At 41.2% G+C, this 14,973-nt stretch overlaps 1 protein-coding gene across 1 annotated transcript in view; it reads right to left on the minus strand.

Moving 5' to 3' along the window:
• The window catches only part of TBXAS1 (thromboxane A synthase 1), a 231,720-nt gene extending 217,777 nt beyond the window's left edge, over positions 1-13,943 (minus strand). The window contains exons 1-2 of the mRNA XM_059845873.1: positions 13,552-13,943; positions 10,696-10,903 (exon numbers count right to left, since the gene is read on the minus strand). Coding sequence (XP_059701856.1) covers positions 10,696-10,793 — 98 coding nt within the window. The 5' untranslated portion in view covers positions 10,794-10,903; positions 13,552-13,943. The remainder of the gene's footprint in view (positions 1-10,695; positions 10,904-13,551) is intronic.
• Positions 13,944-14,973: the final 1,030 nt, after the last annotated feature.

Raw genomic sequence — 14,973 nt, forward strand, 5'->3', positions numbered from 1 at the left:
AGCAGGAAAGCAAGAGATGCCATCAGCCAAGGGCTTACAAAAGGCTGAAGGGGCCAATTCCTACTGTCTTCCACCAATCTCATGCCTGCAACTAGCTTTGTGCCCAGCCACAAAGCTGCTGCGGCACAGGAGAGGATCTCCTTACTGACACAGGGACACATGCAAACACACAGAGCAGCAAACTCTGAAGGAGGTTTTTTTGTTGTATTCTCATCTCTGCCATGTTTATGAGGCACTCAGCCTCCCTCAGATTATTTCTGTCCCTCATCCTCCCACGGACAACAGTCCAAATCCATTCAGAGGGAAGATGCAATGGCTGTGACTGCAGAGTTCCTCCAGCATATCCTCTAGCTTGCTAAATTACACACTATTTAACAACCAAGCACCTAAATTTTATTAGTAATCTCATTATTACAGCATTGTAAAAGAAAAAAAAAAAAAAGGGGGGGCAGGGGGTTTGGTGGTTTTTGTTTATTTTTTTATGATGAAGCTGCCACTGTCTGGAGGAAACTTGTGCTTTGCACACACAGAAAGGCACACACGTATTTCATATGGTGCATTGCAAGCTGCATGGAATAGAAAGCAGCTGGAGGAAAATGGCTATAGAGAAATGGTTCTCCTGGGCATCATCTGTTGATTTGTTTTGTTTATGGAAGGAATGAGATTTTTATCTCTGCTCAAAATATAAAATGCTTCCATGGCACTGAGCTCACTGCTCGGCTATGCTCTCACTCAGGAACGTAAATAAAAAGGGGGAGAAGGAGAGAAAAAAAGGTTTTACTGCCCAGAATCCCTATCAATGTCAAAAATCAAATAGAAAATGTCCACCAGTGACACAGTTAAAGCCTGAAAGAGGAACTAAGTCACCAAGCTACCATGGAAATAAAGGCCTTCTTACCAGGCTTGTTAACAGAAAGTCTCCTAAAGCTGGGGAGGCAGGTTAGGGATAAACCCCCCAAATCCCAGTTCTCAAATCCCAGACTGAGTCCTGGCAGGATGAACATACTTAGAGTGTAAATACACCTTACAGTCCTCATGAGATTCATGGCCTGAGAAGGCACAGGTTCCTACAGCCCTTCCACCATCTTGTGCCCACTGTTAAAATTCCAAGCTCACTCTGCAGCCTTGCAAGGGGAGGTTCCTCACTCCTCAGAGCCTGACACCCAGGATCTGATGGTCTCTTTCAGTTAATACCAGACAACATCTCTGTGTCCTAGGAGAACCCCAGATGGCTGCTTTTCCACTCAAATTGAGAGCACTTCCATTCATATTAAACAAAAATTACAACTCAGGAAAGAAAATATACTGTGACACTATTGAATACTTAACCACTGCTAAAATTTTAAACTTTTTAAAATTTTAAAACACAGCTACCAAGAGACACAACTACCGAGAGACACAACTACACAATCAGTGAGAAATTACCTGAGGTCTAAAACTTTCTAGCAGACAAACAAATTTTAAATTACTATTCTTCTGAAATAGGAAAGGCTCAAGGTTTGTTGCCATATCTAGGAATAGTTCTCATAAAACTGAGGATTCTTTATCTTTGAACCACCAGTTCCTGCCTCTGAAGAGGGGATGTGAGTGAGCAAGCCAGATACACAGAAGTGGAGGCTGCTGAATGTTACTCCAGAACCACCCTGTTTCATGAGCTACAAGAGGGGATCCGAAGGCTTTCTGGAACCACCAAGGGGTGTTTGCTCTTCCTGAAGCTGTTGGTCAGAGCTCTGACCTGAATGGCTACTGAGCAGCTATTGGTCAGCTCAGAGTCCCACACTGAGTACAGCCCCTCATAGCATTCAGAGACATTAATCAGTCCAGTACAAATAGTGCTACACTCACTGAAATCTATCCTAACATAAATATGCAGCTTCTCAGTCTTGCTACCATGAGAACTCTGTTGGGAGAGATTGCTTCATCTTAAGCCATGATGAGTATTTCAGAAAATCCTAAACCAGAGATTTGTTAGTCTTTGGAGAACAAACAGATCATATCGATATTTTAAAGATGGAAGAGGGCCTTGGCAGTTTTTGACCACCATCACTCTCTGTCTGTCATGCTAGCATGCAACCCACTGAAGATCCTTTAGTTGCTCCTTCCTCTCCCAGGATGGCTTTATTTCATGTCTTTCCCACATTTCAAACCACATGCCTCGACGACCTCTTCAATTGTTATAGCTCTACTGAGAGGGTGTTTACATAAAAGCTCTTTGGAGCTTTTTGGATGAGAAACCACAAACATGCATGCACAAATTACATCAGATTTATTGCCACCGAGTAAAGTAAAACAATACTGAGGGTTACAGGTTCAGAACTCTGCCAAGAGTTCTCATCCAAGAGCATTCATTCAGCAGGAGCTTGTGATCATACAATTACCAATTACTCATCTCCTCTAAAGTCTGCTGCCTTTTTATCCTTCCCATGCCCCTCAACTCACAAAGAGCATCACAAGGTTTTTAGAGGCTGAAAAGAGCTATTCTTTCCAAGGAAGTAGACTTTACTTTGTCCATGTAAGCAAGCACACAGACACTACCCCATTTCTTACTCCCAACACACATCTCAGTTCAGCTCCTTTCTTCCAGCCCCAATTTGCCCAAACATACTTGACCTCAATCTGTAACAACCATCTGCAAATTCATTTGGAGTCATATCTTGCTGTTCCCAGTCATTCTTTCCAGCCTTTTCCCAGCCATTGCTGGGCATCCAGCTTCTATTCCTACCTTAAAAAAAAATAATATTACAAGTTTTGCCCTTTTCTTTCTTTGCTGCTTCCTTGCTCCCCCAACAACTTCACAGGTTCTGCAGAACCACAAAAGCAGCACCTAGCCAGGAAAGAAACTACCAAAGGAATGGATATGAAGAATCTCCCTCATGCTAGATGATCCCTTCATTAAAACTCTTGTATTCTTATTGACCTGCACATCACTCCAATCATAGATAACACATGTCAAATAAACAAGTAAAGCTTAAAAGAAATTGTCACCAATGTAAGCAATGGCATATAAAGCAAGGGAAGAAAGAGGCAGACATGGAACATCATTTTCTCAAGCTCCTCTGCTATTCCTGGGAAAGTGAAATAAATGCATATCCAAACTCAAACCAGAAAATTTTTTGAGCTCTTTCAGCTGCTTCACAGCAGTTAGCACATACTGAGCTTATGGAATAGTAAACTTTGTTTTCAATAGGGAAAAGAAACCAAAAAGAGAACTAGGGAGATAAGAGAGAAAAATCCATCTAAAGATTTTGGATGTGTCAAGGGGAACTGACAAAAAAACAATCCTTCAATAATATGTCAATATTTTAAAACATTTTTTAGACAGCTCTATTAAATACTATATAAAACTCCCCTACAGAAGAGCAAGGCATGGCAATCAAAGGAATAAATTACCTGTGAGCCAGCAGTGAGGACAAAACAAACATTTGTATGGATGAAATCTAATGCAAAGAAAAAAAGGAGTGAAGAAGAATATGGACAATTTTTTTAAATGATGGGAGCAATGTTAAAGAAGACAAGAAAAAAAGAGAACATAGATCTATATTTCAGCACTCTGAGGAGTTCTAAGCTGTCAAAACTACAAACTGTTTTAACTTTTCACTTAAGAGGGAGCACAGGCAGGCTGGCAGGACACTTTGTGTGCTATCTGAAAGTGGAGTGACAAAAATCTACACACTGGACCACAGGAGGAACAACCAGTCCCCCCAGTGCAGGGCAGTCACAGGAACTGCAGTATGCACCCCTGGGGTTCAGGGAAGAGCAGAGCTCATGGCCCCCATGAGAACTTTGCAGCAGACCTAAGAGGCCCCTCTGAGCCTGGCAATTAAATGCACAGACACAGCAAGAGACAGCCCCAGTGCAATGGATGGAGTGCTGCACTGCTTGCAGAGCCTTCTCCCACATCATCTAATTTCAATTCCATTTAAAGCACCACCAGCAGGGTGCTTGTGCTCCATGTCAGCAGATGGAGGCAGGAGCTCCTAGAAGATAACCTGGAGTACCCAAAATCAGTTTGAGAGGGGCCTGAATATCCTCAAGTTAAACAAAGCTACCTACCCAAAGGCAAAGACCAGATCAAAAGTTAGAACCAAACTGCAGGTCCAGAAGAGCTGAGTGAAGCTCCAGAGCAGGCTCCCAGGAAGAAGCTGCCTGATGGAGACATCAGAGTCCTTCCCTCCCCTGCTGCTCTCTCCTGCCTCTGCAGCCCAGCTGACACCAGACCCAGGCCATTCCACAGGAGGTGGAAGCAGAAATTGGATTGCTCAGGGGCTGAGCCCAGCTCCTGCTTGCTCTTGAGCTATTTGTGTGCATTATCCAGCTTTGCAGCTCGCTCCACTGGACATGGATCTGGAGACCATAGCAGAACACAGATAAATATACCAGTTTTGTGAAAGGAAGCCATTCCAGCACTGTAGGTCTGCCTTCACATACTATTCAGGCTCCAGTCTCCACTCATTAAAATCAAACTATGCTTTAATTTGGGATTTAATGGGGAAAGGCATGAAAAAGTTCAGAGAAACACAAAAACCACAAGGAATTAACAGGCTGGAGATTGAGTTTTTTACACAGAGTTTTTAGGATAAAGTGCACCTTCACAAAAGCAGAAAGCTCAACAACCACTTGAGGGCCTTCAAATAAACACTGCTGGACATGTAATCTCTAAACTGAAAACAAAACAAAATGAGCAGAGACAGTTTCTGAGTTTTGCAGTGCAAAACCAAGGCAAAACCAAAGCTGCACAGCATGAAAGGCCCAACGCTTGTCTGGATAACCAAGGGGTTATAACACTTGTCTGGATAACCAAGGGGTTATAACACTTGTCTGGATAACCAAGGGGTTATAACACTTGTCTGGATAACCAAGGGGTTATAACAGCCTCTGAGGATACCCCAGAGAACCTAGGGATCTGAAGCTGCAATAGCAACAGGAGAAAACTGTTCTGCCTCTTCCTCCAAAAGTAAGATAACTTTGCTTACCTAAAAGCAGCATAATCAGGGCACTGAGTGAACTCCATTCTGGATGACCAAATCTACACAAATCTACTTTGTTTTCAGAGAAATAAAGTATTTAGTCATATGTGGTATGGCGCTTTTCCAAATTATAATTCAGTAATTTATTCTGTGCCTTCTCAAGCTTACCTACAGATGCTTGATTTAGCTCAAAGACAAGGCCACATATTGCACAGCTGTGGGATCAAATTATGTTTGACACATTAGTGAGAATTACAGATTTTCTTGATGTGAAACTGCATGATGAAGAGAATTCAGAATCTTTTAGGTGTCCTGTCATCAACAGCAGTTTGCTGGTGTTTCCTGTTGAGTTAGATCCTTCTAGTTTTTCTGGGATATTCGAATGAAGGGGAGGGAAGCAGAATGATTTTTACTGATAATGGCCATTTTGGGGGGAAAAAAATAAAAATAAAAAACCCCCACACCAGCTGGGGTTAACAGAATATTAAAACCCCCAAAACTTCCCAGCCTTCTGACCTTGCAAACCTCATGCCGGGTTCACTGCAAACAGAAGCTACAAGGTTGTAGCAGGGGAAGCCTCCTTAGGGACCATAACCTGAGATCCCAGCTCAGAGGTCAGGCTTTGTTGGTTAGGAGGATGTGGCAGACAGAGACAAGTCCAGCAGCCAGAGTCCAGCAGCAGTACAGTAGCACCAGCCCCTGAGCACTCTGTGTCTGCAGAGCTGTGCCTTCTGCCAGGCTTTGACACCTGAGCATTAGGATGCCTCTCTGAACCTCCCACATCAAAGAGACTGATATAAGAGCAGAGCTGTGTGTCCTTCTGTTTGCTGATGCTCCACACCCAGGCCTGTTCCCAGCCATAGTGGTCCTAGCAGGCCTGTGCTTTGGATGGCAGCAGTGGCAGGTGGAAAAGTTAGGGCCTACCTACCCAGAAAGGATGCAAGTTTTGTAGTGCCTGTGCCTGAATCTGTCCAGAAGTATTATCTGGATGTGTTAGGGAAAATAGTCTTCTCCCCTTATGCCTGCACTCAGACCATAAACCTAGAGCTCTAGCTGTCAAATATCATTTGTAAACAGTGATCTTTTGAGGGGCAAAAGTTGGTCCAAGATCTAACATTAGGTGGCATCTACTTTAGAAAAAAAAGAAGTTTTAGCTGACTCAACCCCAAACAGTAAGGTTCTCCAAAACCAGAATGAAGTTTTTTGCTGAAGAAAGATTACCTCTAAGCTTTCCCTTTAGAGCCCTTTCCAAAACCACAGATGCAAAGTAATGCCAAACAAGCAATGGTATTGAAGTCACCTGTATGTAACTACTACCTTGTTCTGAGATCAGCTTGTGATGTGGTTTAGTGCAGGTACGGCCCAAGTGAACTCTAACACATGTGCCCCATTGCCTTAGTATGTCCCACATCCAACCACATGCAAAAGACTTCAGGTCAGAGGAAGAAAAATAATGAGTTTAGTTTTCATTTTTTTTTATCAGACTGCAAATTCTTTGGGTCAGGACTGACTTGTTCTGCACTGGGTGGGTAGTACCTTGGTCTAGGGAGACCCCAATCTCTTAGTCTCTATACTTGTCTCTAGCACAAGTAATCATTAATATTACTTTCATGTAAAAATGACATCTTTCTGAATTACTTAGCTTTTCAGAAACAGACAGGAACACCACTAGTTTATGTTTTGCTATGTTTGAAAGCATGCAATTAGACACGGCTCTTACAAACATAAACAAACACTCCCATCCAACCTCCATGTTTCTAAAAAACCCCAGGTTTGTTTAGACAAGGGGTTGATAATCCAGTTTGAACACAGGTATCTGAATGCTGTGACAGCTTCTTCATAATACTCAGCTTATGGTACATTAAACTTTAAAGCAAGATAAACTCCTGCTTTCATTTTATCAAACATCTACCCAGACAGCAAAAAGAAAGACACAAAGCAATGTTTGCAGCTACAGCCAAGCATGGGATATCCAACTCAGCATATGTTTGAAATGAAAATGAACAATATGTTGCATAGATATACTACTGTATTTTTCAATTGAGAATATCACTGGGATTTGTAAATGTTAAACTCATTCTTCCCTTAAGAGTTTGGTTTTATTTCATGCCTAAAAAAACCCCCTGAGATTCACAGAGATTAGGCAAATAGAGACAGCAGTGCTTGCAATTGAGAAAGAAAGTGCTCTTAAGAGAAACTGCTCTGATAATCAGTTTGGGTGGAAGAAATCACAGGAGAGGACACAGACAAGACATTTTTTAAGAGTGCTAAGTGTTGTGCCACTGGTACTACTGAACTTTGGTAGTTAGCCATATTATGCCTTTTTGTGGTCAATAAAGCAGCAACCTGCCTATCACAATAATAATGATGTAGCAACAGACATCCAAGAATCCATGATAAGAAACATGCAAGAGACTTTTACCTACAGAGAACAAGTAGCAAGAATGGGGAGGGTAGCAGATGACTAAATCCTTCAGGAATGGGGGATAGCAAAGAGGCTTGAGCAGCCTCTTAATTTAACAGATTACCAAAAAACCAACTTCCCATTCAAATCCAAACAGACTATGTACCAAAAAGCTTCACAGGTCTTTCTACTCCCAACATTTCATTGACTACCTTGAAAAGCCTCTCCTTAGAGCTTACTTAAGGTAGAAGACAAACACTGAGAGGTTATAGTTGCTTCCACTGATTTAAAATTGACACATTACACTACAAGCATCACCTTCATATTACACTGAAGACAACACATGAGAAACCAGAGAAGTGTTATTACATGATTTGCTATAAAGAGTTATTATGTTCATTGTTCCATAAACAACAGCCAAAAAATGATGAAATCGTCCCAGTTTCTAAGACTTGTATAGGGAAGCTTCAAGTCTTTCTTTAGAGAACTTGTTTCTAAGACTTGTAAACAAAGACTTGTATCTTCCCAATAAGTTAATTTTTATGCAGCTGCAACCCCTGCTCCCCTTCCCAATCAACCCTTTCTTCTCTCCCTCTTTCATATGACCTCACCATACCCAAAAATGTGAAGAGATTGGTCTTATCACAGTTTAGCAAGATACCACCTGCCAGCTGAGCTGTGACAAATCCCAGCTGGCCTTACAATGCACACACTCACAGGGACTGAGGCTGAGCTGATGGACAGCAGCTCAAGGCTGTCATTTAAACCGCTGAGTACCCCCATCCACGAAAACAGTGCTGAGGAAAGAGCTCAATAAGATGAATGTTGCCATGACCACGTTCCTATTCTAGTGTGCATTAGATCTTTTTACTCTCTCCTCTACCTGCAACTGCCTTCTGTTGAGCCTTGCTAAGCCTTTTACAGCTAACCAGGTGGAGAAACTGCCTGTTCTTTGTACTCACACAACAGTTGGCACAACGTGACCCCAATCAATCATACGCTACTGCCACAACAAAATTTACAACAGCAAATATTCATTCCTCCCTTTCCCCTGGACTGCCCTTCTGAAGAGACACAATCCTGGAGGAAAAAGCTAAATAAATAATAATTCAGTAGTTATTAAAAAATTAGGATAAGGCTTATGAAGAAAACCTCCAAGGAACCTTAAGAGTTATTACTTTATTATTACTCCTGCCATACACAACACTCATGTTTTCTAACTCTTAGAAGAGCCAGATAATGCAACAAAATTGTAATAAAAACATTTTCTAGAATTAGAGACCTGCATTTCTATTAGCAACCATTTTACACATTTAATGTTTAAATAATTCCTTGAACCCAAGGTTTCAGTCATGAATAAAGGAAGATGTGTGCATGCATTGAGTTTTACTGATTTGTTTAAACACTCAGGTAGTATAAAAAATTTCAACAAAATAGATTCAAATTAGAAAGATGACAAGTTTGAACAACTACCACACTTGCAGATGTGCTTCAAGACTTTAACCTTACAGGCTAAGTCACTGCACTGTTCTGAGATAAATAGATGCGAACAGCTCAGCCACCAGGCAAACCTACCAACAGCCCATAGCTTATTTCATTGCAAGCTTTATGATTGTCAGCTTCCCGTTGGAAGAGTGATCTATAGGCACCTGTATTTAATAAGCTACTTAAAAATAAACTTGAATCTGTAGATCAGCAAGATTGGTTAGTTGTAACCTTTTACAAGTATAAAACACTTTTCCCATATAAAACTTCTGCAGCCTTTTCTTGATGCTTTCACAGAACTCACCTTCAGCCAGGAAAGCAGACACACTGAACACACTCTACTGTTAGACAATTTCCCACCTCACTGCTAAGTTGAACTTTTTGAAACTTTTATGGTAGGCCCTTAATTCAGCAGTAACTGACCACAGCCATGAGTCTGGTTTAACTCTGCAATTAGAGTTACCTTTGTTAATGGCAAGACCAAATGTGCACTAAAACACCATGTCTTAACTTCAAGGGGAGGAACAGCCTTTCCTAAACTGAACCAGAAAATGAGGCCCTGGGCAAACACGCACCAGGCAGTACCAAAGATTTACAAGGAGCAGTTCTGGGTCTTTGGAGATCTCGGCACATCCGGACATGAGCTATGGGGAAGTATCAGGCTATTTCAAATGATTCACAGGTGGCCAGACCTCACCAGCTGATCTCCTGCTTTTCTGAACTGAGGATGTGCCTCTGTCCTCCCTCTTTCCTCCTTAAGCTCCCAGAGATGTCACAGGTCTACAGCTAAAAAACATGGTCTTAATGATCTAGAGCTTCTGTTCTTTTTCCCAGTAAAATTCAGAGGAGGTAAGACTTGGATGTTTGCAAGTATTTGGGCAGATCTTGTTAAGAAAGCAGGCTCATCCACCTATTTGATACAGCAACACATGTCAAATATAGGTTTGACTCTTTTTAGTCACTCTGGACCCTCCCTGAACACAGAAGGAAATTGAACAAAGCTCAACAAGGGGAAATAATAACAAAATGTATGCAAAGCCATCTGTCCTTTACATTGCTACAACAATTGTGCTAAACTCATGGTGCCATCACTATTCTCTTCCTGATTAGCTTTAGATTTTTGGTGGACTTTTTTCTTTTCTGCAACAGTCCCTTAGACCTTTCCTTGAAAACTCATACAATTGAGAAAAACCCCATTATTTTACTGAAAGGCAGGATTTGAAGATAAATGCAAGGGAAAAGTCAGAAAAACACTCCCAGTTCAGCTAATATAATTTCTGAAAGAAATTGTCAGGACGGGGGGAGGATTTTTTCTTTTTTTTTTTTTTTTTATTTCAGCACAGCTCACTGCATTGCCTACTGTGCTACCCATTACAGCTGCTGATATTCTGATTTGTGTCTACTAGTCAGTGTGGAAAGAACAAGAGAGGAAATTCAAGCAGCAGTTTCAGTGTCTGTACATTTAAGCCAAAGAACAAGTGTGCAGCACAGTACAGAGAAGAGGTCCAACAAGTATTTGGTTTCTTTTTGACCTGAACCAATGTTCCTGCTGCCGAAAGAAATTAATAAGAAACCAAAAAATAAGTTCTTAATTAAAAAATCATTTTTGTTAGCAGTTGGTAAAGCACTTACAAGACAATATTGCAAGGAGAGAACTATCTAAAAGCATAGTGAGTTTTGTGAGTATTTATTGCACTCTCTGCTTCCAAACCAACTCCCCCTCCATTTCCCTCCTACGAAATTACCTTTCAGTTTCCCCTCATGGATAAGACTCTAGAGATGCTGGGTTTCGGCAGGGTTTGTGTCTGATGTGCAACCCATCTCACTGCTCTCACTTACCAATACAGCAGGACCAGGAAGACTGCCAGCAAAGCCAGGGTGGCTGTGGTACTGTTCATTTCTAGGGAGGCAAGTGCCAGACGATCTACAGGCTCCATTCTCCTCCACTACAGCTGCAGCCTTGAGTGCTGTGTGCAGGGGAAAGCCTCCACAAGGGCTGATAAAGCCTTCCACAGCTAAAGGAATGACATCTGCAGTGAAACAGGAACTGAGAGAGCAAAAACATGTCATCACAAACGGCAAACCTTTCCTCTTCTCATCAACTGCACACTCTGAGGCAGAACTTGAAGGTTCTCTGAATGGCAGAATGTAGCAATTTCCCCCCTCCCACTGCTGTTGACTCTCACACCAGTAAATATTTACATACCCACCGCTTGAGACATCAGCATTGCTGAATGGTTTTTTAGACCTCAAGTACAGGAATCTGGGAAATAAATGGGGAAGACAGCCTGACCATGTTACAGATCATGGAAAAAAATATAAAGGTACTTCAGGGGTGTTCTGACATACAAACAGTGGAGTTCTCTAAAGTAACTAAAATAGAGCATTTTTACAATATGAAACTTCATTAGCACTTAATTTCCAAGCTGGTTATACCTTGTAAGAATGGAACAAAGAAGGAGGAATTAGAGGAACTAGAAGGAGGAATTAGAGGAAAGCTGGTCTAATGTGACTTCTGGAATGCATATAAAGAAAGACCAAATGAGCAGAAAACTCCAATTTTTTGGGGGTAGTACCAGATCCATAAGTCAATATCTGCCACACTGGTGAGTCCACACAGACAGCACTGTTTGGCTGTATCACCTCAACTTCACGAGGGCCACAGCAAATTTTCCTGGCTCAGTGCATTGTCCCCCTTGGAGGCATCATTAACCAGTCTCTCCAGAGATACTTTGGCTATCCCTACAAATAGTTGTATTTCTAGTACCAGGTTTAACAACAATATGGTCAAATCTGCCATCTCTGCCCTGTGGCACAGTCAGGCTGCCACAGCCCCATGAACAACCTGCACACAACCATCAAGTTTTGACTGCAGTTCTGGAAATGGTTTGTTCACTGTATATGAATTCTTCAGCTTTCTTCCATATTTTCCTGCCTGCAAACCTCAAGACTGTTTCAAGCATCTGATCCAGTCCAATTAGAAAGGTAAACCAAAGAACACACCTTGGAGCACTTCTACAGGAGAAGTCCACCAACCTGTTATACACTAAAGTAACCAAATTCCATGAGCAAAAAAATCTTCAGGACAACAACATCAGAAGCAGCAGCTTGCATGTAAACACCTCTGCCCATGACAAAATTCCCTGAACTGTCCAGTATTGTTTGTTACTTAAGAAACTATAAATGCTCATATATGTGCTTTGGAGTTTCCACCCATCCTAAAAAACCTATTTGAAAGATAAGGAAATCAATGCAATACAAAAATTTGGTTTGTGAATTATAGGGTAACCTTGAGAACCAGAAATTCTGTAAAATCTGATTCTCGTAACACACCTGATGAAGAGTGGTTTCTTCTCTGACTACCCCAATACAATAGCTTAGATTTAATGTGCAAGGCTTCTCCAATATCACTGTATTACACTTCCTGCTTTTATCAGAGAAGTTAATAATATAGGTATCAAAAAAGTAAAGTCTTTAACACAATGGAGTTTAATTTTAAGAAGATTCGGCTCTACTCTAAGTGAATCACTGCTATTTTGGTTCTTCATGCTTCACTACTGCATTAATTCCCTTCCAGCCTCAGATCCTTACAGAACAAGTAGAAGGTGTTAACCAGCTCATCAGCTCTGCAGAACAGCAAGGAAGCTCACAGAAAACCTTGCTGCAGGTATTAACAACTCCACTGCTATTCTAGGTCAATAATAGCTCTGCTGGTTTGCTGCTGCTCCTGGACAGTTCTGCAAGAACAACTCCAACAAGATTTAACACCAGTGACACAAGGAATTAATCAGTGGGCACAAGCTAATCCCAATAACAACCAATCCTGTGGGACTTTCAGAAAAAGAAAAATAAAAATCAAACATTCATATGTATCAAAATCTTTTCTAAAATACTTCTTTTCTTCTTTCTTTTCCAAAAGATTTGTCTTTTCTTCATCTACCACAAGGGAAGAAGGCAAGAAATAATATTCCAATTTTACTTTATTTGGCTTTTTAATAAAAGACATTTTTCTGCATATAGAGGACAGATGTTCCCTTATTAAAATCAACTGCACGACTCCTATCAGCACACACAGGTCAAGTAGAGACCTCACTTGTTTTTTAAGAAGCACTGGAGTCTTTTCCCAGTCACTCTGAGAGACAGGAGGTATGAATAGTTCTTAAACATATGCTTAAGAAAGAAAATAGGGTCTCACATCAGAATCCAGTTTGGAATGGAATCTCACATCAGAAAGAAAACAGAGTCTCACATCAGAATCCAGTTTGGAAAAGAACACATAATTAAGCTACTTTTTTTTTTTTTTTTTTTTTTTGCTTTTCTTTCATCCTTTTCTGCTGTTGGTGGTGGGGTTTGTTTTGTTTTATTTTTTAAGCTTCATCACCTGTTTCTTGCTGGAGGATTTTAACTTGGCACCTCCAACCATTAAGAAGGGTGGCAAGCATTGACTCTAAAACCTGCCTGGAGCACTTCTCATCACAGACAGAGGCACTTACAGTTATCATCTTGGAGTTAGGGACCTCAGCTCTCTGAAGAGTCACATAAATCCACATGATACTTGCGGGGGGAAAGGAGTCAGGGATGCAAGAGCAATGACAACAAGCTATTTATCAATCCTGAGAATTCTCTTTATAAGTGTTTTTATGTGAGAAATATCATCCTAATTAAGACTTAATAGCACAGATATTTCGCACCAACCTCCAAGTCCCTTTTGCAGAGCCACGCTGGCCAGCATGGTGACAGTATCAAGGAACTAGGGTGACAAAGTCCTCCCTAATGGCAGCCTGGAGGAAGACAGAGACAAGCAGAAGAGAGCCTTTTCCTGTCAGATGCTGTGAGTCAGCAGCAGTGCCTGCATTTGCATCCACGAGGCTTCCTCAAGACTGCACCCACCAAGGTTTGCAGCTCCTTGACACGGTGCCATCCACGCTCTTCTCTTTCGTGGCGATTAAAATCCACAGGTCACCCCCTCGTTCACCACAAACAGGTGCTGACTAAAACCTGCACTGAAGGGACCCATCTCAGCCTCCATTCCCCACCAGTGCCTGGGAGCTCCCCAGCAAACAGCAGAAGGAGTTTGGTGCTGAGCAGCCAGGGCTGCAGCCTGCACACACGCCCGCAGCAGCAGCAGCTATTAAACAGGGAAGTGCACAATAGCATTCAAAGTGTGAGGCTGAATTGTTCCTCAACTAAAAAAGAACAAAAACCTGGCACCCAGACAATCCAGGTTTTACAGGAAGCCTCTGTGCCTTACAGCTCTGCCTGAGTCCAGTAATATTTTCTGCAAATGCTCTTCCAAAACAATGCATTTCAGCTTCTAAACGAATACAACTGTGGCTGTGGCCTCAGCAATGCTTGATATACACAAGCATTGTTCCAACATGAAGTACAGAGTTTATTAAAAAGCAGGATTATAGACCTTCCCAGTAAGTCTAAATCACGTTAAGGATTTTGACCTGTCCTCAAAGCATATCAAATGGAAAGGGTAGTCTCATCTTTCAAGAGCTACTGACTACACCAGCTAGACTAACCACATACTCCTGCTAATGACCAAATTCAATTCCTCTTCTGCTATTCTACCTCATATATTTTAGGTCTATAATAATCTAATTAGGGCTGCGCCACACCAGCTTTATGATAGATGAAGGAAGTCCAGGAAGATGTTACATTTTAATTTTATAGCAGTTTGTGTCCATAGAAATTTATAGCACAGTCTTCAGATCAACAAAATTCTGCTACAGGCAGCTTAGCCACAAAATACTGCAGACAAAATACCACAGAACAGCTTAAAAAAGAGATTAATCATGGACTAGTTTATGTATAAGCTTTAACAAAGCCCATGTAACAAAATGTGTAAAGTATATATGATCATAATTTATCTTAAAGCAAAAACCTTTCCAGAGTCGAAATGAATTCTCAATGTCTTGAAGGTAGACAATCAAAAAAAAATTCCAGAGGCATATTTCACAGAGGTTTTCCTTTTTTTTTTTTTTCCCCCAATTCAAAACAACCTTAATATCCAAAGTTCTGTGAATAATAATGTATTGGAATAGAGGGATTTACAATGGCCATCTGTGACTTAATTATTGCTATCCCTGTTCAAGGATTGATTAAGCAGTT

The sequence above is a fragment of the Haemorhous mexicanus genome, chromosome 5 (genome assembly GCF_027477595.1).
Source record: "Haemorhous mexicanus isolate bHaeMex1 chromosome 5, bHaeMex1.pri, whole genome shotgun sequence".
In the NCBI taxonomy this organism is placed as follows: Eukaryota; Metazoa; Chordata; class Aves; order Passeriformes; family Fringillidae; genus Haemorhous; species Haemorhous mexicanus.